This window comes from Quercus lobata, chromosome 8 (genome assembly GCF_001633185.2).
Source record: "Quercus lobata isolate SW786 chromosome 8, ValleyOak3.0 Primary Assembly, whole genome shotgun sequence".
Lineage (NCBI taxonomy): Eukaryota > Viridiplantae > Streptophyta > Magnoliopsida > Fagales > Fagaceae > Quercus > Quercus lobata.
Window position 1 is genome coordinate 63,784,893 of NC_044911.1, and position 25,540 is coordinate 63,810,432.

Here is a 25,540-nt window from a genome sequence, read left to right on the forward strand (position 1 = left end):
ATGACGCGTGTCCACTTTTAAACACGTATTACCATCTCAGTGAGTCCAATGCATTGGACGCACTGGACTTAAACCTTACCTAGTATTCTAAATCCATCTCTCTATACAATTATGTGTCAAATCAAACTAGTAATATATATTTTTAAATTTACGAAAGAAAAAAACAGAAGCTTAGGCAACAACTTACGTACTTAAGATTCCCTCCTTTGCTTTGTTTAATCTGGAAGCATGTCCTAAGTCGAACTTGAAAGCTTTTTTTTTTTCTATCCCTATCAAATCCTCATTTTTTTTTTTTTTTTGGTATCTCTTTATTTTGTGTCTGTATCTAGCTGTATCGTCATTCTCCCCATCATATCTGATAAATGCTTAATAGATAGTTTGAATTTTCAAACTCGCATTACTATTATGTAATGCCTATCAGTACTTTCCACTGAGATTCGATCTGTTTGTTTGTTTGGGAGTTAATAATTTAATCTTTTTAGGAATTAACTTTGAGTTTTTTTGCAACTCGGTTTTGGCATATTTTGGTTACGTTAAAATTATTATAAATTTTACCTCATTAACCTTTAAATTGATGTGTCAATTTTTAAACACAAAGTGAAAAAGGTTAATATGTTTATTTATTATGTTATTGATGTGACATCTATTACAATCAATCTAAGGCCAATGGGTTCCAGTTAGCTCAACTGGTAAAGTCTCTGATAGTTAAGTAAAAGATCTGGGACTCAATCTTCGCTTACATAAAAAATTAATTGGTATCTTACTATGATGATAAACAGTTATTATAAATTGAAAAACTCTAAAAAAAATTAAAAATCCAAGGCCACGTTAGATTATAAATATTTTGTCATGTTTATAAATATTTTGTAATAAAGTTGGAAGTAACTTTAACATTTTCATTCTCTATTTTTATTGTTACGTGCATTTGGCATTTGGTCTAATCTAAAGATTTTAGGGCCACCTTACCTATGACAATTTCGTACCATTCCTTCATCTCCTTGAAAGCTATTTCGTACCCTCAATGATTTTTATATTCAAAAGGGTTAGAAGAAGTAATAATTTTATGCCTTCAAAATACAAAGAAAATATGACAATATCTTGTTCTTTTAAAGTAACGAAGGTTGAGTGTTTTTGACAGCAAGAATATAAGCGAGTAGCTTTTTTCTGTAACAAAATATTATAATTTAACACAAAGTAGATCAATAAAGTTATGGCCAATATAATAATATGAAATTATGATGATATTTAGATGAATAAACCATAAGCATTACTAAAATATTAAAAAATTTCTTTTGATGTTTATAATTGATGATTAATCTTTCATGCTTGTAATCCATACTGGTTATGTCTCATGATTAAGCGTAAATCTACTACCGCAACAATTTTAACAACTTTAGTCATTAACTTGTCTATATAAAAAATTGTGGGTCTTTAATTTCACAACTCACAAATCATCAAGTGAAAAAATTGTGACCAAGATGTGAAAATAGTTGTGAACTAGACTTAGGGTGAGTTTGGTTCAGCTTTTTGAAGTTGGACTTTTTGAAAAGGTTGAGTTTTCAAAAAATGCATAATGAAAAAATGTTTTTTCAAAAAGCTCACTTTTTCAAAAAGCTAAGTGTTTGATAAAAGCTGTTACTTTTTTGCAAAAGCTGAGTGTTTGGTTAGCACTTATAAAAGTAGCAGTTTAAGGAGTAAATTACTAAAAAGGACAATGTATATATAAGAGAATTTATTTCATACTTAAATCAATATTGTGAAATTATTTTTTTCTCACCAATATTAGCTAATAATAACCTACCACTTAAGATTTATTGTGAAAGTATTGTGATAATTTATACTGATTTTAATTTGAACGTATTATTACAATTATTTTTTTCTCATCAATATTAACTAATAATAACCTACCACTTAAGATTTATTGTTCTGGGGCCCAAGTAATTTATGGGCCAAGGCCCATTTACCCGTGGGAGAACCAAAGGTCCAAGCCGAGGAGGGCTATGGCCCAAACCCGATAATATTAAACACAAAATGGCCTTAGAATACAGTCGAGGACAGTTCAGTCCTCGGCGGAACCCAAAGTCCCACCGGAAAGAGGGACAAAAACGGTATATGACTAAACTTGAAAGAAAATCTAAAATATCAAGGGAAAGCTGCCCTTACTGCCATTCAATACTCTGCACCTGATAGAGCCGCATTATTTGGCTTTTACAACCACCTCCAACGACTTTGAGTATGGACTGATGGGACAAGTATCAGTTTTGGAAAGTTTAAACCTACACGTGGACGAAGGACAGTGGACACAGGTTGGTATAAAAGGAAAGGTAAGTAAATCTATAGTGGGGGGCTGGGAAAAATGGCCAAAAACCAGAACCTCCCAGCCCACCTCCAGGAGAAAGACTCCAGGGGTGAAGAAAACCGAACCATGTATGAACACCACGAAAAACCCACCGTCAGGTGATCAAGGCCTAGCCTTTCAAACCCCCGCTCTACAAATGATATTGTCTGGGTCTTTTTACGTGCAAACCCAACACTGTTACGGTTCATTACGAATTGTGTCCTTACAATTGGCGCCGTCTGTGGGGAAGACTTGTGTTTTGGCATAGACGGTTGGTTGAGAGAGTTCCTTTGCCATTTCTAACAATTGGTTATAGAGTTTTAGTGTAAGTTTCCGCTAAGGTCTATGCTTCTTGACTAGGGGCTACGCTTGGTAGCGTTAATCGCATGGATAAACTCTAGGGGCTTGGCTGAAGAGCTAACTCCCCTAAAGCCAAGGTCCCACGCATAGAGAAAACTGGGTTTTGGACAGAACTAAGGCATTGCATGGTCCTCGGACTCAAGCTTATGGGGAAACCAACTACTTGGATGAGGAAAACTAGGTTTTGGACAGAACCAAGGCATTGCATGGTCTTCGGACTCAAGCCTATGGGGAAACCAACTACTTGGATGAGGAAAACTGGGTTTTGGACAGAACCAAGGCATTGCATGGTCCTCGGACTCAAGCCTATGGGGAAACCAACTACTTGGATGAGGAAAACTAGGTTTTGGACAGAACCAAGGCATTGCATGGTCCTCGGACTCAAGCCTGTGGGGAAACCAACTATTTGGATGAGGAAAACTAGGTTTTGGACAGAACCAAGGCATTGCATGGTCCTCGGACTCAAGCCTTGGGGAAACCAACTACTTGGATGAGGAAAACTAACAGAACCAAGACATTGCATGGTCCTCGGACTCAAGCCTGTGGGGAAACCAACTACTTGGATGAGGAAAACTAGGTTTTGGACAGAATCAAGGTATTGCATGGTCCTCGGACTCAAGCCTATGGGGAAACCAACTAATTGGATGAGGAAAACTAGGTTTTGGACAGAACCAAGGCATTGCATGGTCCTCGGACTCAAGCCTATGGGGAAACCAACTATTTGAATGAGGAAAACTGGGTTTTGGACAGAACTAAGGCATTACATGGTCCTCGGACTCAAGCCTATGAGGAAACCAACTACTTGGATGAGGAAAACCAGGTTTTGGATAGAACCAAGGCATTGCATGGTCCTCGGACTCAAGCCTATGGGGAAACCAACTACTTGGATGAGGAAAACCAGGTTTTGGATAGAACCAAGGCATTGCATGGTCCTCGGACTCAAGCCTATGGGGAAACCAACTACTTGGATGAGGAAAACTGGGTTTTGGACAGAACCAAGGCATTGCATGGTCCTCGGACTCAAGCCTATGGGGAAACCAACTACTTGGATGAGAAAAAGATTGAGTTTTGTAAGGTCGGCTACTTAATAACAATTCCAAGTTATCCAATCCTCGGCTCAAATACTGTAAAAGGTCAATGCCAATAGGAGTGTTAAGAAGATGATGAAACGCGCCATTATCCAGTAGCCTAGGGGGCTGTTCATTTTGTGGGTGACACGTCCTCGGATGGTTACTTCCTATACCGCATCGAGCACTGAGCTGTCATCTCGGCTAGTCTTGAGGTAAGTATCATTTTTTACAGGTCGGCATTGTTGTGCCAAATAACTCTATTAAAGTTATGGTGATATCTTTTTCTTAGCAAGCATTTTGGCCTTAGGTGTCATTGATTCAAATGCTACATGATTGTGCCGAATAGCACTTGCAAATTCGTAATAGCGCCCTTCTCTTTGATAAAAGGTTAGGGCCCCAAGTATTGTACTCTAAGGTCGGCGGTTTTGCGCCAGGTCGACTCGGTAAGCTTGTTATAGTGTCCTTCCTTTTCCCGCCTAGTGGGAGTGTCGGCCCTAAGTATCATTCGTTCGATTCAGTATTATTAAGCCAGAATGTTTTTATAAATACAGAGCAAGATCTTTTTATTTAACTGGGACTTTGGTCCTAGACGTCGGTCACGGTTTAAAAACAACAAGAATTCACACGATTGTATGCCTTTGCGTTGCGTTATTATTTCAAAAAATATAGAGATAGAACATGTCAGGTAAAGTGATAACAATTTTTATTAATATAAAGATGTATTACAATGTACAAATAGGGGCTTAAACAAGCCTATACAAAAGATAGATTGCCAAAACCATAAATAAAAAAAAAAAAAAAAACAAAAAACAATACATTAAGTGAATAGCCAGATCTCTTTTTAAACTTGTCTCCGAAGTCCTTCCACATTCTGCCTCAGTAGCGCCCATATCGAGAGAAGGACCGTCTTCAGAAGAAGATGGAGGAGATGAATGAAAAAAAGGAGGAGAAGAAGAGAGAAGAGATGAAAAGAAAGAAAAAGGAGCAAAAGAGGGAGAAGGAAAAGCACCAGGATGGATCTGGTGGTGGAAAGAAGAAGAAAGAGAGGTAAAAGAAGGCACCAGTGAACGAAGAGAGGAAGAAACAGGGGCACTTAGTCCCTGCCTCAGCCTTGACTCCTAACACACTGGTGCCATGTTAGGTATGCTCATAAGAGAGCGGTTGGTACTGATAATGGGTGTTCTTGACTCAGTCACGCCGGAAGCTTGACGTGACGAGTCCCTACTTCGGATTTTGGCTGAAAGGAAGGTGAGACAAATCTTGAGTCTCCGCCACCCTTACCCTGACCGAGCCATTTCGAGCTTTATTAGAACACAGTGCTTTTGGGAGGGGTATGGTTCCTTCATTATTCGTTGTTATGGTGGACGTATTATGATTTGGTGTATAGCTAGTGGGTAAAGTAAACGCTAAGGGAGGCTAAGGATTTCAGATCTCAGAAGGATAAAAGGGTCTCTGTACGAGAACGATAGCCTCCTACTTGTCTTCTTATAGGAAGGGCAAAACGGAAGGTATTAAATTTATCCAGGTTTCCAAAAAGAATCTGTAAACAGAGATGTATCCGTTCCACTTCCCCACCTCATCAAACAAACCGTCGAATGTAAATGAATCTCGTAAATAGAAGTCATTAAAAGCGCGTTTTGGATAACCAAACGACGAGAACGCGCCAGGAGTAAAATCAAAAAAATGTTTCGTAGATCGGTACATTTCCTAGACAGATGGAAAACCGCCAGCATTAATGAAAGGCCGAATTAAATGAGCCATAATAAAGGTTCGGCATTACCAAAACCTCCCTTTCCAACCAAAAGGTTGGACAGTAGGGTTTTGAGGGGCTATTGTGGGGCCTAAGTAATTTATGGGCCAAGACCCATTTACCCGTGGGAGAACCAAAGGTCCAAGCTGTGGAGGGCTATGACTCAAGCCCGATAATATTAAACACAAAATGGCCTTAGAATACAGTCGAGGACAGTTCAGTCCTCGGCGGAACCCAAAGTCCCACCGGAAAGAGGGACAAAAAAGGTATATGACTAAGCTTGAAAGAAAATCTAAAATATCAAGGGAAAGCTGCCCTTACTGCCATTCAATACTCTGCACCTGACAGAGCTGCATTCTTTGGCTTTTACAACCACCTCCAACGACTTTGAGTATGGACTGATGGGACAAGTATCAGTTTTGGAAAGTTTAAACCTACACGTGGACGAAGGACAGTGGACGCAGGCTGGTATAAAAGGAAAGGTAAGTAAATCTATAGTGGGGGGCTGGGAAAAATGGCCAAAAACCAGAACCTCCCAGCCCACCTCCAGGAGAAAGACTCCAGGGGTGAAGAAAACTGAACCATGTATGAACACCACGAAAAACCCACCGTCAGGTGACCAAGGCCTAACCTTTCAAACCCCCGCTCTACAAATGATATTGTCTGGGCCTTTTTACATGCGAACCCAACACTGTTACGGTTCGTTACGAATTGTGTCCTTACAATTATGAAAATATTTCTCAATTTTAATTTCTTATTCTTTATTTTATGTTTCCCTTATTTTATTTTATTTTTTATCCATATTTCCTTTTTTTTCCCTCTTTTTTTCTCCTCCATACACGTACCCCTATTTTTTTTTTCTTCATTTCCTTCTTTCATCTTTTTCCTACCACTTTCTCCACACACGTGACCCTACTTTTTTTTCTTTATTTCCTTCTTTCGTCTTTTTCCTTACTCTTAAGCGTGTGATTCATACGCGTTTAAATATGTAAAGCGATATAAATGCTAGTGTAAGTTGACAAATTCAGACGTTACACAGCACCTACTGGGTTTTCGTTGAAGTGTCATGGCGTCAATTTCGAGAATTAATTAATTGCAAATGAAAAACTTTGTCTAATTTAGTTTAGTACATGAAACTTCTATGATTATATTAGCCATAGACTTCATTGGTCAGATGAAGTTGAAAACACAAACCTAATGAGAATTCTTTTTAAAAGAGATTACACAACAAGACAAAGACATTTCACTATTATCTATCAACCTCGACTTTGCCTCTACATGCAGACAAGAATGAGATAGTGGGAACCTCGTTTCTTTCTTTGAGGGCTCGAGGAGAATACTTCCAAAAGAAAGGTGGTTTGGATTTTCAAATACCATTCTTCTTTTAGTTATCTACATCTTTCTTCTTCTACTCCTTATTTCTTGTTTCTCTTCTCTGGACTCTAGTCATTGGATCTAATCACCAATTTATTTTAATAATTCCATTTTAAGTCTTATATTTGAAAACAAAACACAAAACCTCCTAATTAATCCATTAACATTTCCACACTACTTTTACAAAGTTTTTTTTAATAAAAAAAAAAAATTGGAATAAGCTGTTACAAAATGCTGTTAAGTTGATCCAAAAATTTTGGGACTAAGATTTGGTTATTTGTTATTGTTGATGCTACAAAGAAGGGTTTTTTTTTTTAATAGCCATTTTGCTGAAAGAAGCATCAGTTATTTTTCCATGAAATACATTGGTATCATCCACATTCCACACTATGGTGGAGTTATCTAGGAGTATCCCTTAGGTCCCAGTCAATATGATTAGATAATCATGATTCATGCACCTCTAAACTCCTCACTTCTGTTTGGCTATTCTAGACCGCACTTGGAATTCAAAGTTTAGCACACTGAAAAATCAAAATATCTAAGGCAGTTAAGGCTTGCGTCCAAGTTTATGGATACCCAGTTTCATATCCAAGAATATTTTATTCTATAGGTATAAAATATTGAACCCTACTACAATTTTATGTGCATATTTCCAACCCCTTCACCCCACCCTACAGTCTACACTGCATAGTGGAGTAGGACTATGAACTCTTTGACCCCAAAACTGCAGGCTCACCATTTCTGACTAAGAACCTCGGGAATTAGACAATTAGTAACAATTAGTTGGACCCTTCCACTAATATTTTAATCTCGAATATCATCTTATGAAATTGAGCTATTTGTTTGTTTGTTTGTTGTATTTTTTTTCCCCTTAACTTTATCCATCAATAAGAAATTGAAATTTTAACACCCCCCCCCCCCCCTCTCTTTCCGAAAATAAATATGGCTTGGCTTGAATTAAATTTAAACAAACTATGTCACTTTTGTTTCACTATGCAACATGTGACAGAAGGGTGAAAATACATCCAGAGCTAACGACTTCAAAATTCAGATGCATATCTTTGTTAAGTGAACGAAGGAGATGAGTAAGTGAGGCTTAAAAGTGTTGATCCCAAACCCAACTCAAAAGGAATGACTCTAAATTGGGTGTGATTCTAATAACATATATAGACCTGTAGACCTGTATTTACAAACACTTCCACCTTTTACCTATAATATTGCTAAAAGCCTAAAAGGCTAAAACTATTACAGAATATGTTGTATGTCACTGGCTAGACATAGAGCTTTCAAATTCAGGTAGGGGTTTCAAGCGTTTCCCTTGAACTTCATGTTTTCCACATGTGGGAAACAGAATCTGCATCAAGCCCATTTTCCCTATGCGTTTGCTTGTATTTACAGCATTTCTGAGTTTTAAAAGTTAAAAAGTGTCCAATATCAGAAAACCACCTATAAAGTATTTTGTCCTTAAAGTACACCCGGGGGGGGGGGGGGGGTGGGGGTGTGTGAAACTGTTAAACTTAAATAAATAAAAGTTAGGAGCAGTATAATCACCAAAATGTCACCTCTAAAAACAAACACATAGTAAAGATGAATTATTGGGAAATATCAAATAGTTAAAGGACAACTTTATTACAGTTCCTTTTTATTGAAATTGTCATGCTACAACACTTGCCAGATATAAGCTACATAGCCTGCATTATTTAGCAAGCCTTCTTCCTTGAAAAGGAGAGGGAAAAAATACAATTACACTAAAAAATATTTAAAAATAAAATAAAATTACTGACCTTTAACATCAATTGAAAAGGTTGGAGAATCGTCCAATTTCTGGCAAGTCCCATCAGCAGCGCATACTTGAACAATAAATTTGAGACTGGATGTTTCACAAGGAACTGAAAGGTCAGAAACGTAAAATGCTTCCACATGTGCCGTTCCTAAATACTTCGGCACATCTTCTAGTGATACATCTTGATCACTTACCACCTGTTTTGCTAGTTTCTTTGCATAAATATTGTAGTTTGGGAATACAGTATCAGTTCCATCTTTCAGTTTCCATTTAAGTTTTACACTAAGTGTCTTGGAACCCTGAGAAACAGAAGTCCATTTGATAAATTGGGCCTCAACAAGCCATGAGGAAGAGGGTGGAAAGCCTGACTTCTTTTCAGAATTTTTTATGGTAATATGACCCAAAACTGCAAAATATTTAACTGGATTGTGAGCTGGTCCGGGTTTGTTAAATTCGGGCTTTGACCGGTAGCACACAGCATGGATTTCTGTTAATTTGTATCCATTCATTGCAATGCTAGCCTCCTGTATGACCCATCCTGGTGAATTTCCTGGCTTTCCATGTGGGCGTGTTGTAATTACTTGACTGAATTTGCTTGAGAATTGGTAAATTTCCTGGGATGCCAGAAGCATTGACATGCTTTTATTCATTGTAGAAGAAAACTGAAGAGAAAGGCCCAGTTGAGAATCTCCCTCTGATTTCACCTGCATCAATTGCCAAGTTCACGGTTGAAACATATGCAAGTAGATAAGGAGATGGAATATAAGATCTATCTGTGATCAGATTGGATAGTGTCATTGGCATGCATAAAATATGCAAAACTCAGTTCCACTACCAGCAGGCAGCCAGGCTCAGGCAATATAATTAAAATTTAGATTTCTCTTTTTCCAACAAAAAAACTTTTCCCAGGCTAAGGAATCTAAAGGGTATCAATCCTACTAATCAATTTTCAAACCAAACTCATTCGCAACTTAAATACACAAAACAGGATAGCTTACAGAGTATGTAAAGTTGACAGGTAAATCACCCAACAGAAGTTCTCCATGAAAAAGCCTTCTTGTGAAAAAAGCATTGTCTTCAAGAGTTCCTCTAAATGTGATGTTTCCCCCTCCACTATAAGATGCTTCGTTGAAACTACCATTTGCCAAAACATATGTATTTCAAGATAGAAAATTGATACTAAACAGTAAGCACCTAAGGAAAAAACAGAACTAGATAGAAATTCTTGTAATTGAGTAATGCACTATAGAAGTCATGTTCATGGAGTAGATACTCAGAGCTTCTGAGTACAATCTATATATTAATATAAGTTCATCCGCTAATACCTTATATTAGTTCATCAGACAACGCATAAAACTTCTACAATTCTAAACATGATTGAGTCATAAGAGTGTAAGACATGATGGACTCATACGAGTGTGTGACATGTCATACCTTTTGGTGGAAACAACATTAATAGAAGACCACCACTTTTTTAAATAAATAAATGAAAAATAAAAGACACACATAAGGATCAAAACTTACTCAACAAGTGCTTGAATGCTATCCAGAGTAGGGTTATCAACAAACTCAAGTAAAGGCTGCCACAAAAACAAGAGTCAGGGTAAAAAACGTGCTAATAATCTATAAAATGATTTCATGTTAAACTAATAGGAGGAGTTAATTGCATAATGGATGAGCAAATCATTTCATTTAATCACATATCTGCATTGCATACATAGTACAAGAGGAGAATCTGAATGTGAACTTGAAAAGCTGCAATATTTGAGCAGCCACAAGGGATTATGACAATAACAACCAAGCCTTAGTTTCAAAATTTTGTTGTCATTTATGAATTCTCAACAGACTAAAGACTGGCCACATGTATTTTTTCCAGCCATTCTATTCTATCCAAAAGTCATACTCTCTTATTACCTCCTTAATTGACATCTCCTTTTTTACTACTACAATGTTATTTTAAATCTTCTCTACCTTTTCTAGTTACTTGACTTGAATCAACTCACACTTCCTCATTGATGCATTAATCACTATCATCTACACATGATCAAACCATCTCAAGTGATTCTCCCTCATCTTTTCATCAATAGAGGCAATCCTTATCTTTAAGCTAATTTTCATATTTTGGATCCTATGTACCCTTGTATTATGAATGGAGCAATAAGAGATTACAACATTTAATTTTTTTTTTGGTATTCTAAACTAGTTTTATCCCTGTTATGTTCTAAATTTTCGAAGTTTAATCTTACGTATTTTCATCATAGTACAATGATAATAGTTCTTCTATGATTCCATCCCATCAGCATTCAAATTCACCTCCTAACAGCTAAGACACACACAAGACTGTAAATTTTGATGCTAAACATAAGTCAACAATATGAAGATTTTATGTAACTACCAGAATTTCAGAACTTTGAATGGACCTCTAGGATATTAAATAGATTTCTTTAATTAACATCAGAATGATGGCTTTCATATTCCTAATTATTTAGAAATTTATCATATAAAAAATTTCATTTTCAACAGAGGAAAAAAGGGAAACCGAACTGAGTCTGATTACAGTATTACACAACTCACAAGTTGAAAAAGGAAAGCCAAACCCTATCATACTAAAGGAAGGAAATAACATTTCTATCAGGTGCATACCTGGAAACCTTGGCAAGAAAGGTTATTCCAAGGATCATTTGATATTTCTGCTCCATCTACTGAAAAATGATGTCCATGCCCCTAATCAATGACAATAATACTCCATTACTTTAAACAACAGGGACAAATACTTTATCTAGAGTCATGCTTCTTTCAAATCCTTCAATGACCAATTGCAATATGAGCAACCAAAGGAAGGAAAATTGAGCATCTGACAGACAAGCAGTATTTGATGGAAGAGCTTTTTTAAATGTCATTTTGACCTTAAGAGATTTATCCAAGCAATTTGCAAAATTTGTTTTCTTTTTCGTATTTGTTAAAAATCCTCAGAAATATTCCCACTAATAAAGGAATTAAAGTAGAACCTAAAGCCAAACTGAACAAAATTATATTACATTGTGTATTTATAATCTCTTAGATGAATCCATCAGATGGTCATCCAAGGCAGTGGAGTCTTTAAGGGTTCTAGAGAGGAGCTAAATTAGATAAAATGAGATCACGTGTCATAGTTTTTGTGTTATTATTAGTGTCTATAGCATTATCATGTTACTATAATTTATGATCTCATTATGTAGATCACATCATTATTATATGTAACATTATCAAGGAGAATGGAGAGAGAACATAATTTTCCTACAATAATATAACTTACTTAAACAAATGCTTTACTTGAAGTTTGAGATGAATATGTGGAAAGCTTTTGTTTATTCTTTTCTCTAACTTTTGTTTGTTCCAAATTTTGATTGTTATTTCATACTAGGAGCTTTCACATGCTCGATTGCTTAGAAATCATATAAGTATGAGAGAATAAAGAAACAGTTGTTACCTGATCAAAATTTGTATAGAATGGCAGATCTTTAGGATAATTTTGTACTATTCCCCATGATTTCTCCACAAGGCTCCACCAACTGCAAAATCATACTTACATGTTAATGAACCCTGTCAAACATTTTAGGAAGATTTATAAATTATGGACTCAAATCATAAATTACAAATATTAAATTATGAACAGACGGATGTCATGTTATTGTTAGAAAAATGGGTATTCAGGATGATCAGGTGACTATAGTAGTAAATTTAGAAGGTGATGCTTACAGTTCTGAGGACATATAATGAGGATTGGAGTAAATCATATTCAAGAAATTTATAAAATTTGTAATCTATTGTATACCCCTGAGTACTTGGGTGTCTATTTCTTTGATATCAATAAATCTTTATTAGTTATCAAAAATTGTAAGCTTAAAGAAAATAGCTTATGAAATTTCAATTCAGTGAAATAATGGGAATGATTGATAATAAATGCATGCAAAACTGCAGATAAAGAGTATGGATATTGAAGGTGGCATTCATATCAAAGAGATCAAATGGAGACCAACACTTGTTACTCTTCAAAGATACTCTTTATTTTATACATGTTATGTGAGAAAAGAAACAATAAATCTTGACATGCAAAATCTAAAATGTAATATTATAGCATTAAGACAGGGCAAGCCAATCATCTTTTATCATCCAAAGAAAACCGAAAAGAATTGACAAAGATATTAAAGGTCAGCATTGGAAAATTGATGCTGACTTCTCTTAGTCATAAATAATTAGTTGAGGAAAATTTGACAATCGATGAAACCAATCAGTTATAAAATTTTCAGGGAAAAAAAAACTATATAAGTAATTAAAATCTCAGAAAGTCTACTAGCTGTATCTGAGATAAAGTATATTCTGATATAAAGAACTCTGGCAAAGCAAAAGCTGCATTACTGATTTTGTGAAGTCTGAAAATTAGGAAGTTGATGAGTCTCATAATTCCATGCAGGAGCAAATATGGCAGCTGAAGTCTCACCCTTTTTTATCACATCAAGAGCATCATTTGTCTGATTCAAATATAACGAATCAATTAGAACTCCAAAGACCAACACATAAATCGAATTAGAGTTTAGAAGTTTAAAACAGTTGTAGGTATATTCTAGCACCAAAACATATAGTTCATGTGTCACACAAGATTAATAATAGACATACATTCCACTTCCCACCACCAAAAGTGTTCCTTCCAAATACATCGACCCCCATGTAAACATCAAAATTTCTATCACCAGCAACAGCAGCTGAATCCCTTGGATAGTTTTCCTGCATGTTATGGAACATATAATTTCCTTTTTTCAATATATAATAACAGAACACTGAAATCAATTTACACATGGGGAAAAAAAGCCATACCTTCCATGTATAATTTACAAATATTCCATCACAAATATCAAAGAAAGGTTTGTTTTTGTCATTCAGTTGATCTTGCCAGTGAAGATCACCATGAATTGTAACACTATCATACCTGTGTAACCAAATATAATCCATAAATTACAATTTTATACATGATTAAGTATATTGGGAAAATAAAGGTGACTGAGAAGATGATATCTCCTAACACTCACCATATCACTAAGGAACCAGGCACAGCGGAATGCATGGTCTGGGTTAGATGGTCGACAAATTCTTTCATATTACGGATTTGCCCGGGATCCAATTTGACCTCCATATTAATCTGAAGGTGATTCCTTTGTCAGTTATAGAAAGGGAGTTCAATAAACAGAAGTACCATCATGAAGTATGCCAAAATTCCTTCTTCTTCTTTTTTATTTTAAAAAAAAAAAAAAAAAAGCCATTTTCTGTTATAAATAAATAACTTACAGCACATAAACAACATTGATCCTTCTACCCTAAAAGTACATTAACCTCTTTATCAGTTCTTTTTTTATTTATTTTTTTAGGGTTAATTACAGTTTACCCTTACCCACTTGTAGTTAGGCCCAATTTCATGTTGCCTATTAGTGGTTTGAAAAGTGTCACTTTACCTACTCGAGGTTGGCTCTATTATACAGCCACCCACCTCATCACTTTCACTGTTAAAAACATAAAATTAAAAAACATAGAAAACAAAAAAAATCAGAGAAAACACAATCTGAAAGGGGTATTTGAAAAAGTTATAGAAGTTGCTTATATTCTTAAAAACACTAAAGGAAAACCCTGAAAATTGATCTGAAAGGTATTGTGGACAGAAAGCAAATTGAGTTGAGAGTCATCCCTCTTGTTGTGGAACAGATTGTTCCCGACCCTCTGGACAAAGATGTCCCAAGAGTAAACCGACTTGTGCACACATATGAAGACGGAGAGGATTGTGTCGGTGGCAAAGACAGTGGCTTTGCATGATCTCCAATATTTTTGTATTACTGCTTTGGATTATAATCATGTCTAAAGCTCTTGTATGATTCAGAGTCACACGAGAAGAAATAATAATTGTTCTAAACCATTCCTCTCTTAAAAGATGTGGATACTAGTGCTCAATTACAAGAGTGCCCAGATTACAATGGCGTACTTCAACAAAGCCTTCTTCCTTCTTCATGATGAGATCATAATCTTATTCTATATGCTACCACTGTAGCCGAAACCCAGTAAAACTATCAATTCTTGTGCCCAGCTTTCTTGCCCAATTCCACCAGTAAATTTTGATTCTTCCTCACTTGACCATCTCCACAGCCATAAAGGAAATAAAAAAGTTGTAACTATGATAAATATGGCCTCTAGTTATGTAATAAGAGAAAATGTTACTTTTTTTATGTATCAACTAATTTTACAGTAACCTACAAGCCAGCATAGCCATTCCAAAATTGGGTTAAGTATGTCCAAAACTTCATTAAACTGTACTACCATATTGAGAGAGAGAGAGAGATGGAACAAAATAACAAAGAAAGGGGTTTATATGAAAAGCCAGATCCATTTCTAGGGTTTTTCTGTAGTGTTCTTGAGTCCAAACATAAGCAACCTCTATAATTTTTCAAAAGCCCCTTTCAGATCTTATTTTCTCTGATTTTTTTTGTTTTTGGTTTTTTTTTTAATGTTTTTAATGGTGAAGGAGATGAGGTGGGTAACGGCTGTATAATGGAGTCAATCTCGGGTGGGTAAAATGACACTTTTCAAATCACAAGTAGACAATATAAAATTGGGCCTAACCACATGTGAATAAACTGTAATTAACCCCTTTTTATTTATTTATCATAATCTCTATTTCATAGGACAAATTGAAAATTTAAAAATCAGCTTTCCACACCAATGCAGCTTGAAATCCAACTCCTTGGACCATCTGAACTGAATCTTTTTTAGTTTCTTCTAAGTATATTGTGTGTAGATACGATATCCTGATATGTTCAATAATTCACTCCAAAAATGTACTATTGGCATGACTCAAATTGCATAACCACCCTGAAGCATTTATATTCAAAAGATAGAGAAAATAAAATTTGAAATTATGCAGCTTTCATAAATACATACCAGCCATCCATCAAAGCCCAAAGCAACAGCAAGCTCTGCCAAGCGCTCGGCATACATATGAGCAGATTCCTTTGTTGAGAGCAATTCATTGCAGGCCACTCTCCCTTCATCCCATTCTGTGATGAAAGTCCCCAATACCTTACATTGCATAGGCAAAACCAAGAATTATATATAACAATTTCTTTAGAGTAAGTTGTTGAATCCCACACTTGACTTGAAGATATAATAGATCACAAAACACAAGTACTCATGAATACTATTATCCAACCCCCTGTCAATGTAAGCAGAAGTCTATTTGGACAAATACTTTCTCAATTCCAAAAATTATTTTTTCTACCTAATTAACCAACATTAGAACTCATTTCAATCAAGATCATCATATTTTTCTACATTAATCTCACCAAGTCCATCTAACATAACCAAATCTATTCAAAACAATTTAATATCCAATACACTCAAACCAAACAAATTCCTCCCCCCAACCCCACCCCCACCCCCCCCCAAAAAAAAAAAAAAAATTCCTCTGTAAGTCAAATTAACAATTTCTTTTTGGACTGCTTTGTGCATTTTCTGCATAAAGTAGCTTTATTTATCTACATCGTTCTTTTTACTTATATATATTTTTAAAAAATTATTAAATGACCAAAGAATACCACGACCAACATGCCATGTTCTTATATAAACATTCAAATTCTGAGAAATACTTTCCCAATTCGAAACCTGATCCCATTTTTCTACCCAAATTAAGCAATATTAGGTGTGCGTTTTCGTACAAAATTTTCTGCGTTTTGCGTTTTTTTAGTAGGTCCTATGGTTACTGTTCACAGACCACCAAGAGCTGAAAAACGTAGCCATAGGTTTTGCTACAGTATTTGTCTTTACAAAATTATTTTGCTACAGTGTTTTCAACAATAAGTTTTCAGTTTTCAACAAATAAGTGGTATCCAAATAGACTCTATAGCTCATTTCAATCAGGATTTTCACATTTTTTGTTAAGATAATGTTAAATAATTAAATTTATCATTTGCTGTCAATTTAAACTTTTAGGACAAGTGATAATTATCAAGGTATCAGAGCAAGTAATCCTAAGTTCAAATATTGTCTTCACTCTACCTCCCATTTAAAAAAATTGAAAAATCTCATATATTAGGCCCACTTATGAGGAGAGTCTGAACTCTCATGCGGAAAGTGTTAGAACCATTCTCCGATAAAATTAAACTTTTAGACAAGTGGTAATTTATCATTTTCTTCCTCAACCTCACAAAGTCCAGGTACTAACATAACCAACTCAATTCAAAACAATTAGATATCCATCACACACACATTTTTCACAACGCCTGAGGTGACAGTGATAGTCCCCTGATGTTTCGCTAATTAACACGTCACATGTTGATGTTGTCAAAAAATGTGTGAAATTTGTTGACAAAACAAAACTACAAACATGTTAGCTACAAAGTCATGGAAATTGACATGTACCTTAACTCCATGGCGATGAGCTGTGTTAGTCCAACACGGTGGTGGAAGAGTAACAAGAGTATGAGAAAAGTAAACAAAAACATCCATCAAATACCAATGCCATATCCCATAGGCCTCAGGATTAGTCCCTCCTTGGACCCATTTATCATCCAAATACCCTCCTTTCAAGTCATGGCACACAAGCAATCTGCGCCTATTGGGCAACACAGATTTAAGAGGAACCGAAGTTTTGTTAAAAGGGTAGTGAAAGGAGTTGAAGTAGGACCTGGACTCGAGGTCTTTGAGCGTTTCGATTGGGTACGAGATTGGTAAGGACGGTTCGGTTGGATTGAACGGTGGTGGAGGTGGGTGTTGGAGTTCAGGTTCCGATGAGGACATTTTGACAAAGCGGAGGAGGTTTTGGAGTTTGTTGCGAACAAGTTTGAGATGCTTTACTATGTTTCTGCGTCTTAGGCAGTCGAATTTAAGAGGAAGAGAGAGCATACAGAGTTGACTCTCTGAAGAATTTCAAGCTTTCCTTACTGGTTTGCCTTGCTTTGTTTTCTATCGCGCTGGGGGTAGTTAGTTTGGTATTTATTGTTCTTGACTTTTTGGCGCGTGTTAGTTTGGTGTTTCTTGCTATTGGTGGTAGAATTTTGAAAGGTAAAAATTTGGCATCCGGAAATTTTTTTTTTTCTTATTTTTTTTTACCCGTACATACCATAATAAAATCTCATTCTATTTTCACAAATTAAAATGTCAACCTATCATAGATTTCAATAGAATGAAATAAAATAAGATTATAAGTGCATTTGAATAAGCGGTTTAAAAACTATGTGTTAGTTTTTAGACCCCTTAAAACCACAAACAAATTAACCTAGGTAATTAGCCAAGTGATTATTTAGTCAAATTAACAGATCTAAGTTAACACAAATATATCATATCAATGTATAGCAGCGAAAAATAAAAACACAAAGATATAATAACTCAGGAAAACCAAACCGGTAAAAAAATCTAGGGAGAATTTAACCTAACTATCCTTAAAGTCAAAAACAAATCCACTAGAAAGAATCGAAATTCATACAATAAGACTTACAAGCCCCCATGCTCGACTTCTTATTGCTACCCACCAGTAGAACTTACTGACACGACCATGTGCAAACTCCGAATCCACGGACTCCTTCTTTCTTTGGCCTTTGCAAAACACAAACACCCCCGTTTGTGACTTTGAGATCCCACTCAAAGGTTTAGCAACACAAACTCTCCTGTTTATGACTCCAAGACCACCCTTGAAGGTTAAGATCATCAACACCTTTGATGACAAGAGAAGGCAGTAACTTCTACAATACCAGATCTTGAGATTCTTCAAGGAATAATACCGATAGAAGACATAAGAGAGCTTTTTAGGAACAAAACCCTAAATACAAAAGAGGCACACTTTTTTCTCTCTGAAAAACCTTATAAAAATGTGCTTAGGATTTCCTTTATATATTGGGAGAAGTAGATTAGAAACCCTAATCCTTAATGGGCTTGAACTGCTGTTTGGGTTTAATTAAAATTCTGCAGATACGACTTTCGATCAATCGAGCCTGTCTTTTGATCGATCGAACCAGACAGATTATGAAATCTTCTTCCTGCAGCTTGTATGTTCTTGAATCTTGACTTGAATCACCTTGAGCATTGTCTAATAAAACCTATAGACTCTAAGATCTATATCTAGACAAGTTTGTGTTCACGATTTGCCAATTGTTCTAAACATTTAGAACCTAACACTATGTTTAAAACTAGACTCATCACACGCTTTGCACGTACAATAATTTTTTTTTTTTTTTTTGGTTTAGTGTTATAATGCTTAAAAATGATATATAAACAAGGTCCCAAGTGAAGAAAAAAAAAAAAAAAAGCCCTTGAATTTTAATCAATAGAAATATGGCTCTGCTTGTGAAAATATTAATTATGCCTCAAATATTAATGTATAAATAAAAAATATTTTTTGTTAAAGGAAAAAAAAAAACATTTTCATTGAATTTGTGTGACTAATGTACCATTCCTATTCTATTTTATTATTATTATTATTATTATTATTTTTATAGAAAACTGAAATTCCATTAACATAAGCTAGAAACAAGTACATCAATTGAGAGAGAATGTTTTAAGAAATAAGGGTTCTTCTCAATGCAAGCAATATATTGCTTAACACCCTGAGCATGTTTTGCTAACAAGTGGGATACCTGATTATCTTTCCTACCAATATGTGAAATAGAAAAATTTACGAAAAGCACTTAATAGAGAACTAATTCCCCTTAAGAACAATCTCATGAAATCCCATATCTTTGGCAAACATAATGCCCAATTCATAAGCTTTTGCTTCGGCTTCCAAGGATCCCAAATGCTGATTTAGCTTTATTGACAAAGCTCCCATGAACAAACCTTCACAATTGCATATTACCACTCCTACCCGAGACTTTTGTTGTTCCGCCAAGACAGCCCCATCAACATTTACTTTAAGAAAAATTAATCTTATACCTCAATCTTCTCTGTATAGATGGATGGATGGAATCATGGAAAGTGCTTCTTTATATAAAAAAACATTAACTTCCTAAGCTGCGGTCTAGATCATCTTCTATGTTGAGTGTTGTCGTTGAGGCTAAGCTAACACTGAGTCCGCTCCTTCAAGTTTCTTCTTTAAAAACTCTATTTATCCCTATCAAAAAAAAAAAAAAAAAAAAAAAACTCTATTTATCTTATTCTACTTTGCTTTGTTTTGTTCACTTTCTCTGAGCTTTATCTTTGTACTTGCTTTACGGTAAAGTACTGTTCTTGATGAAAGACGATTCCATTAATAAACTAAGAAATTAAAAAAGGGCAAGGACACAGCCTGTCCAAATAGACTCCATTACAATCATCCTAAAAAGCAAGTACTTTACCGTACTTATAAAAAAAAAAGTACTTTACCGTATTTGCTTTACGGTAAAGTACTCTTCATATTCTTACATTTCATACTTATCTATTACATTTTTTTTTTTAAGATAAAATTCCAACTTCAATTTCTTTGTTTCTTTATGAGATGATCCACGTCCAAAAATTCTATAGAGTATATGTTAACAAAAATATTAATTTTCAAATTATAATTTTCATTAAAATTTTCAACCACATAATTTTTAGTAGATTAGCCATAAAATCAATTGAGAAGAAAATGTTAGTGAAACTTGAAAACATTTAGAAGAAAATGAAGAAAATAATAAAGTAGATGAAAGAATTAGTTGATTAGCCATAAAATTAATTGAAAAGAAAATGTTAGCGAAACTTGAAAATAAAAACTTAATTAGTAGTTTTAGTGTTTTATATCTCTAAAAGTAAGAAAAATAGATATAAATGAAAAAAAATATATATATATCAAAATTTAAATAAAAATTTTAAATTAATATTTAAATATACTAGTCTTATCACATGCGCTTCGTGTGTGTAATGAGACTTTTTTTAAAAAATAATTTTATTATTTCATAATATTATGCATATATAACTATTAATACAATCAGGAGTGTCATGAGGTTAGTTTCAAAAAATGAACAAATATTACATGTTTATTTTGTAGCCAAAAAAAAAAAATTGTGTTTTTTTTTATATATATAATTTTTATGTTGAGAATCTAATTTATAAGTAGATAAAGTAATTTGAAAATCAACAGGAGAGTGACCATATTTTTTAGGCAATGTTTTAGTGGGAGTTAAAGTTGTATTCTTACTATATTGTCCTTTAATTTTGTCTTTACTTAAACATAGGAGTGTAGGGGCATTTTTGAACAAAAAAATGAGGATCTCAAACCGAGGAAGTCCCTTAAATAGTAGTATAGATAATCGGAGTCTTTTGGCTGAATATTGTAAAAAATGAAGTTTATTTGTGATATGAATATTGTTCAAACTTATTTGGCAAAATGAGGAGAGAAGCGAATTTCAGTAATACTATTGACGAAATTTTGAGAAAAAGTAGGAGAGAGGAGAGAGAATTGATGTGATGGATGTGGGAGAGAGAAAAAGGAATTTCAACAATGACATTGGCAAAAAAAAAAAAAAAATTGAATTGTGACAATTGAATTGCCGAAATTAGAGGATTAAAAAAAGGAAAAAAAGAAGACTGAACTGTGACAAAAGTAATGCTACGGCCACACACTATTTTACCATATTTTTTTACAAATTGTTGTTATGGCCAATTTCTTATTGGTTATCATTAGGGCCCACCAATAACATCACTTTTTTATTTACTAATAATTACTCATTACATCAACAGTTTATAAAAGTTTTGTAAAAAAATTTGTATCTCTAGTATTTTGCCAAAAAGGGAGGATTAAAAAAAAAAAAAATCAATTGTGGCAATTGAATTGCCGAAATTAGAGGAGTAAAAAAAAAAAAAGGATTTTGGTAAGATTAATGCTACAGCCACACTTTTGGATGACTAAAAGTGTATGTAAGGACACAGTTTACAGCCCAAGTCCAATATGTATGGGATTTTGGCCCAATGAGCCCAGTACAATAAATTTGTAGAGAGTGGGTTAAAGAACTAGGCCCTAATGAGTTGGACAATGGCTAGTACCGAATTAAATGTCAATCAAATACAAATAAGAGGTTCTGATATCACACTTTTATAGATTGATCACAACTGGATACAAGGACAATTTAGATTGCTACAGTGTTCTCTCTCCATTTTTCCGAGCCTTTTCTCAAGGAGGGTCTCTCACATTATATAACTCTCTTTGGACCATCTTGATCCTACACTTGTTGATTATCTGAGCCCTTACTTGAGTACCTATCACATCAAACACCCTATTTGGCTTTCTGTGAGTTGTGATGGCTAAGGCAACACTGTTTAGAGGTCTTCTCCACATAAATGCGGCCAAAAAAGTAGCTGCAGTGCATTTAATGTGATGATAGCAGCTTTCCCTTAGATATTTTTGGGTTTCCTTCCTTATCGTGTGTTCATGTAGCACATCCCTATCATTGAAACTTCTAGGAGGGTCACTCTAATTGCTGGAGTACGTACTTGAACTGTATTTATCGTATCCGAGGAGGAGTTCCTTCTCGGACCGAGTTCCTTCTCGGACCACATTCCATTCATTCCTTACTCATGAGACTTTAAATTGGAACCCCTCATAACTATTTGTCCCTCCTCAGACCATACAACGTCCTCGGAAAAAGCCCAAGGCCCAAAATATGATTTTGGGCCCTTCCCTACAATGTGTATCTCTATAATTTTACTCCAAAAATATGGTTGTAGCATTAATTTTATCACAATCAAGGTTTTTATTTTTATTTTTTTAAATCATCCACTTTTGGCAAAATGCTAAAGATACAAATTTTTTTACAAAAACTTTCATAAACTGTTGATGTGATAAGTGATTATTGGTAAATAAAAAGTGATGTTATTGGTGGGCCTTGATGAAAACCAGTAAGAAATTAGCCATTACAACAGTTTGTAAAAATATTGTAAAATAGTTTGTAACCGTAGTATTACTCTTGCCACAGTTCAGTTTTCTTTTTTTCCTTTTTTTTAATCCTCCAATTTCGGCAATTCTTTTTTTTTTTTTTTTTTTTTTGAGACAAAGGTAAGCAAAATATTATTAAGAAAACCAAAACTAAAAAAAAAACACCACAAGTTCAAGGAAAATCTGAATGGAAAACATCTTCCACATCCTCAGGCAGAGATTCTACCCATACATCAGTGTTTGCAGATAAAACTAATTTTTTAGCTAAATAATGAGCTAACCTATTCCCCTCACGCCGAATATGCTGAAACAAATAGCTCCTCAACGTTCCACCAATTCGCTTAGATTCATCAATAATGTGACCAAACAAAGTACGACAGCGACCAAAGCCCTTCAAGGCAGTAATAACCCGACTACAATCACCTTCAATAATCACTTGAAACACACACAACTCTGCAGCAAACATCATCGCCCTCCTAGCCGCCAAAGCTTTAGCCATTTCAACAGACTAAACCGAGCAAATATTCTGCTGCAAAGCTCCAATAATATGCCCATCACAGTCACGAACAACTACACCAACACCTACTGACCCGGTTTTTGCAAAGAAAGTTGCATTGAAGTTCACTTTGTAATGATCTTAAGGGGGAGGAGACCAACGCACCAGGGACCGACACACTGGCTCACTCTGCACCTAAGGATTAACTTCCCAAAACTCATCAACTAAACCTCGAGCTCGCTCACCTAGTTCATGCAACGGCCACACTGACTAGCGCTTTCTCAACCTATTACGGAATTGCCATAGACACCACACCACTGTAGCAAAAGTGCAACACGATAGCATGAACCATGATTAAACAAAACCTCCAACAGGTCCAAAAACGTCCTGTACTTTGCCTGAACCAAAAACAAAAAACCTAGATCTGTCAGCCAAACCGAACGCACTTGATCACAAAGCCACAACGCATGCATCACTGATTTCGAATGATCACCACAACCATCACAAACATTACCAACAAGGAATGCTAAGCCACCAAGTTCTGTTTTTTGGGCAAAGAATCCTTTGCAGCATGCCACAAGAAATGTCTAATTTTATGAGGAACCTAGACCTTCTAGATTTTCTTCCACACCGAACCATCACCATTAGGAGCAGAAGAACTTGGCAGCGACTGGTTCCCATTATCAACAAGCATTCTATATGCACTCCTTACACTATAATCACCATCAGTAGTCAAAGGCCAGATCAAAATATTCTCCTCCCCATCCGCACAGGCCTGGATTTTACGCACCATATCTGCTTCCCATGGTAAAAAACAGCTTGCCAAACGCCCTGGGTCCCAAGTCTGTGTACCAGGTAGGAACAGACCACACACCCTACTAACATCATTATTGGCGTTGGGTGAAATAATTTTACTATGGTTAAGATCAAGCAGTCACCTATGATGCCAAACGTCTATCATTTGTCCACTACCTACCCTCCATATCGCACCTTTCTCAATGACACCACGTGCATCCAAAATACTCCGCCATGCATAAGAACACTTAGGGTGAATTGGGGCATCAAGAATATTACCATATGGAAAATACTTAGCACTAAAGACTTTAAAGAGAAGTGTATCTCGATGATGAAGAAAATGCCAAACCTGTTTAGCCAATAAAGCCTGATTGAACTTCTGAAGGTCCCAAAACCCCATGTCACCATTGATTTAGAAGAACATAAAAAGCTCAATTTAACCCAATGAATTTTCCTCGCATCCCCACTACCCCCACCAAAATTTTTGTATCATGGCTTCAATATCTTTGCAAAGACCTACCGGAAGCTTGAAGACGCTCATGGAATAAATCGGGATAGATTGGACCACCGCCTTAATCATGACTTCCCGCCCTGCTTGAGACAACAACTTTTCCTTCCACCCTTGCATTCGGCCCCAAATCCTTTCTTTGATCTAAGTAAAACATGCTTTCCTATCCCTACCTACAAAAGAGGGCAACTCCAAATATTTCTCATAATGTCTGATGACCGGAACACTAAGGGCCACTTTTAGAGCTTCCTAAGTAGCTTCATCTGTATTCCTGTTGAAAAAGAGAATAGTCTTCTCCTTATTGATCATTTGACCAGAAGTAGTCTCATAAATGGCAAGCAATTCTTGAATTTTACTACACTCCTCAAGAGTAGATCTACAAAAAATTAAACAATCGTCTGCAAAAAACAGATGTGTTAGTTTAGGCCCGTTTCTACAAAGAGAGAAACCATTAATCACTCCTTCATCTACAGCATTCCATAAGAGAGCATTCAACCTTTCAGCACAAAAGAGGAACAAATAAGGGGAGAGAGGATCCCCTTGTCGTAAGCCAAAAAAAAAAATTGAATTGTGGCAATATCATTGCCAAAATTCCTTTCTCTCTCTTTCTCACATTCATCACATCATTTCTCTCTCATCTCTCCTACTTTTTCTCAGAATTTCGGCAATGGTGTTGTCAAAATTCGCTTCTCTCCTCATTTTCCCAAATAAGTTTGAACAGTACCCATATCACAAATAAACTTCATTTTTTACAATATTCACCCAAAAGACTCTAGATAACCATGTGTATTTACATATTTTTTAAAGAATGAGGTAAGGTAACGTAGAATAATGTTTAAAAATGAGATAGAGAATAACAAGAAGTTGAAACCCAGTGAGACATTTGAATTTATTGATTGGGATAAGAATTGTAATAAGTAAAAAAATAAATTGAGATTTGAGCAAAAGAAAGATGATATATGTTAGTGTGGATGGATATGAATTTGTGATAATTGCATAGAATTTAAATAACAAAAATTTTGGAATGTTTTAAAGAATTAAAAGAAAAAATCATAGAAATTGTGAGATAAGAATGAATAGTTTTTACGTGAGGTAGTGGGTTTTTTTAAGCTTTGTTAAAAGGGTAGAGTGAAAGGAGTTGAAGTAGGACCTGGACTCGAGGCCCTTGAGCG

At 35.3% G+C, this 25,540-nt stretch overlaps 1 protein-coding gene across 1 annotated transcript; it reads right to left on the reverse strand.

Moving 5' to 3' along the window:
• Positions 1–8,113: 8,113 nt before the first annotated feature.
• Positions 8,114–17,659, reverse strand: LOC115955138 (cytosolic endo-beta-N-acetylglucosaminidase 1). Its single transcript, XM_031073195.1, has 12 exons — positions 17,112–17,659; positions 15,636–15,773; positions 13,742–13,851; positions 13,530–13,641; positions 13,332–13,439; positions 13,074–13,186; positions 12,145–12,226; positions 11,319–11,399; positions 10,200–10,255; positions 9,674–9,809; positions 8,677–9,379; positions 8,114–8,295 (listed from the first exon to the last, which is right to left on the reverse strand). Exons 1-12 carry the CDS (start codon positions 17,592–17,594, stop codon positions 8,285–8,287), a joined length of 2,133 nt encoding a protein of 710 aa, XP_030929055.1. The 5' UTR covers positions 17,595–17,659; the 3' UTR covers positions 8,114–8,284.
• Positions 17,660–25,540: the final 7,881 nt, after the last annotated feature.

Bases quoted from the DNA above. Each gene is read 5' to 3' on its own strand.
- LOC115955138 (XM_031073195.1), bottom strand. From the start codon at position 17,594: ATGCTCTCTCTTCCTCTTAAATTCGACTGCCTAAGACGCAGAAACATA. The intron at 13,852-15,635 runs GTATGTATTTAT...AATCACCTTCAG, and splicing joins TGGGCTTTGATGGATGGCTG to ATTAATATGGAGGTCAAATT. The intron at 10,256-11,318 runs GTATGCACCTGA...TTTTTGTGGCAG, and splicing joins TTTCTTGCCAAGGTTTCCAG to CCTTTACTTGAGTTTGTTGA.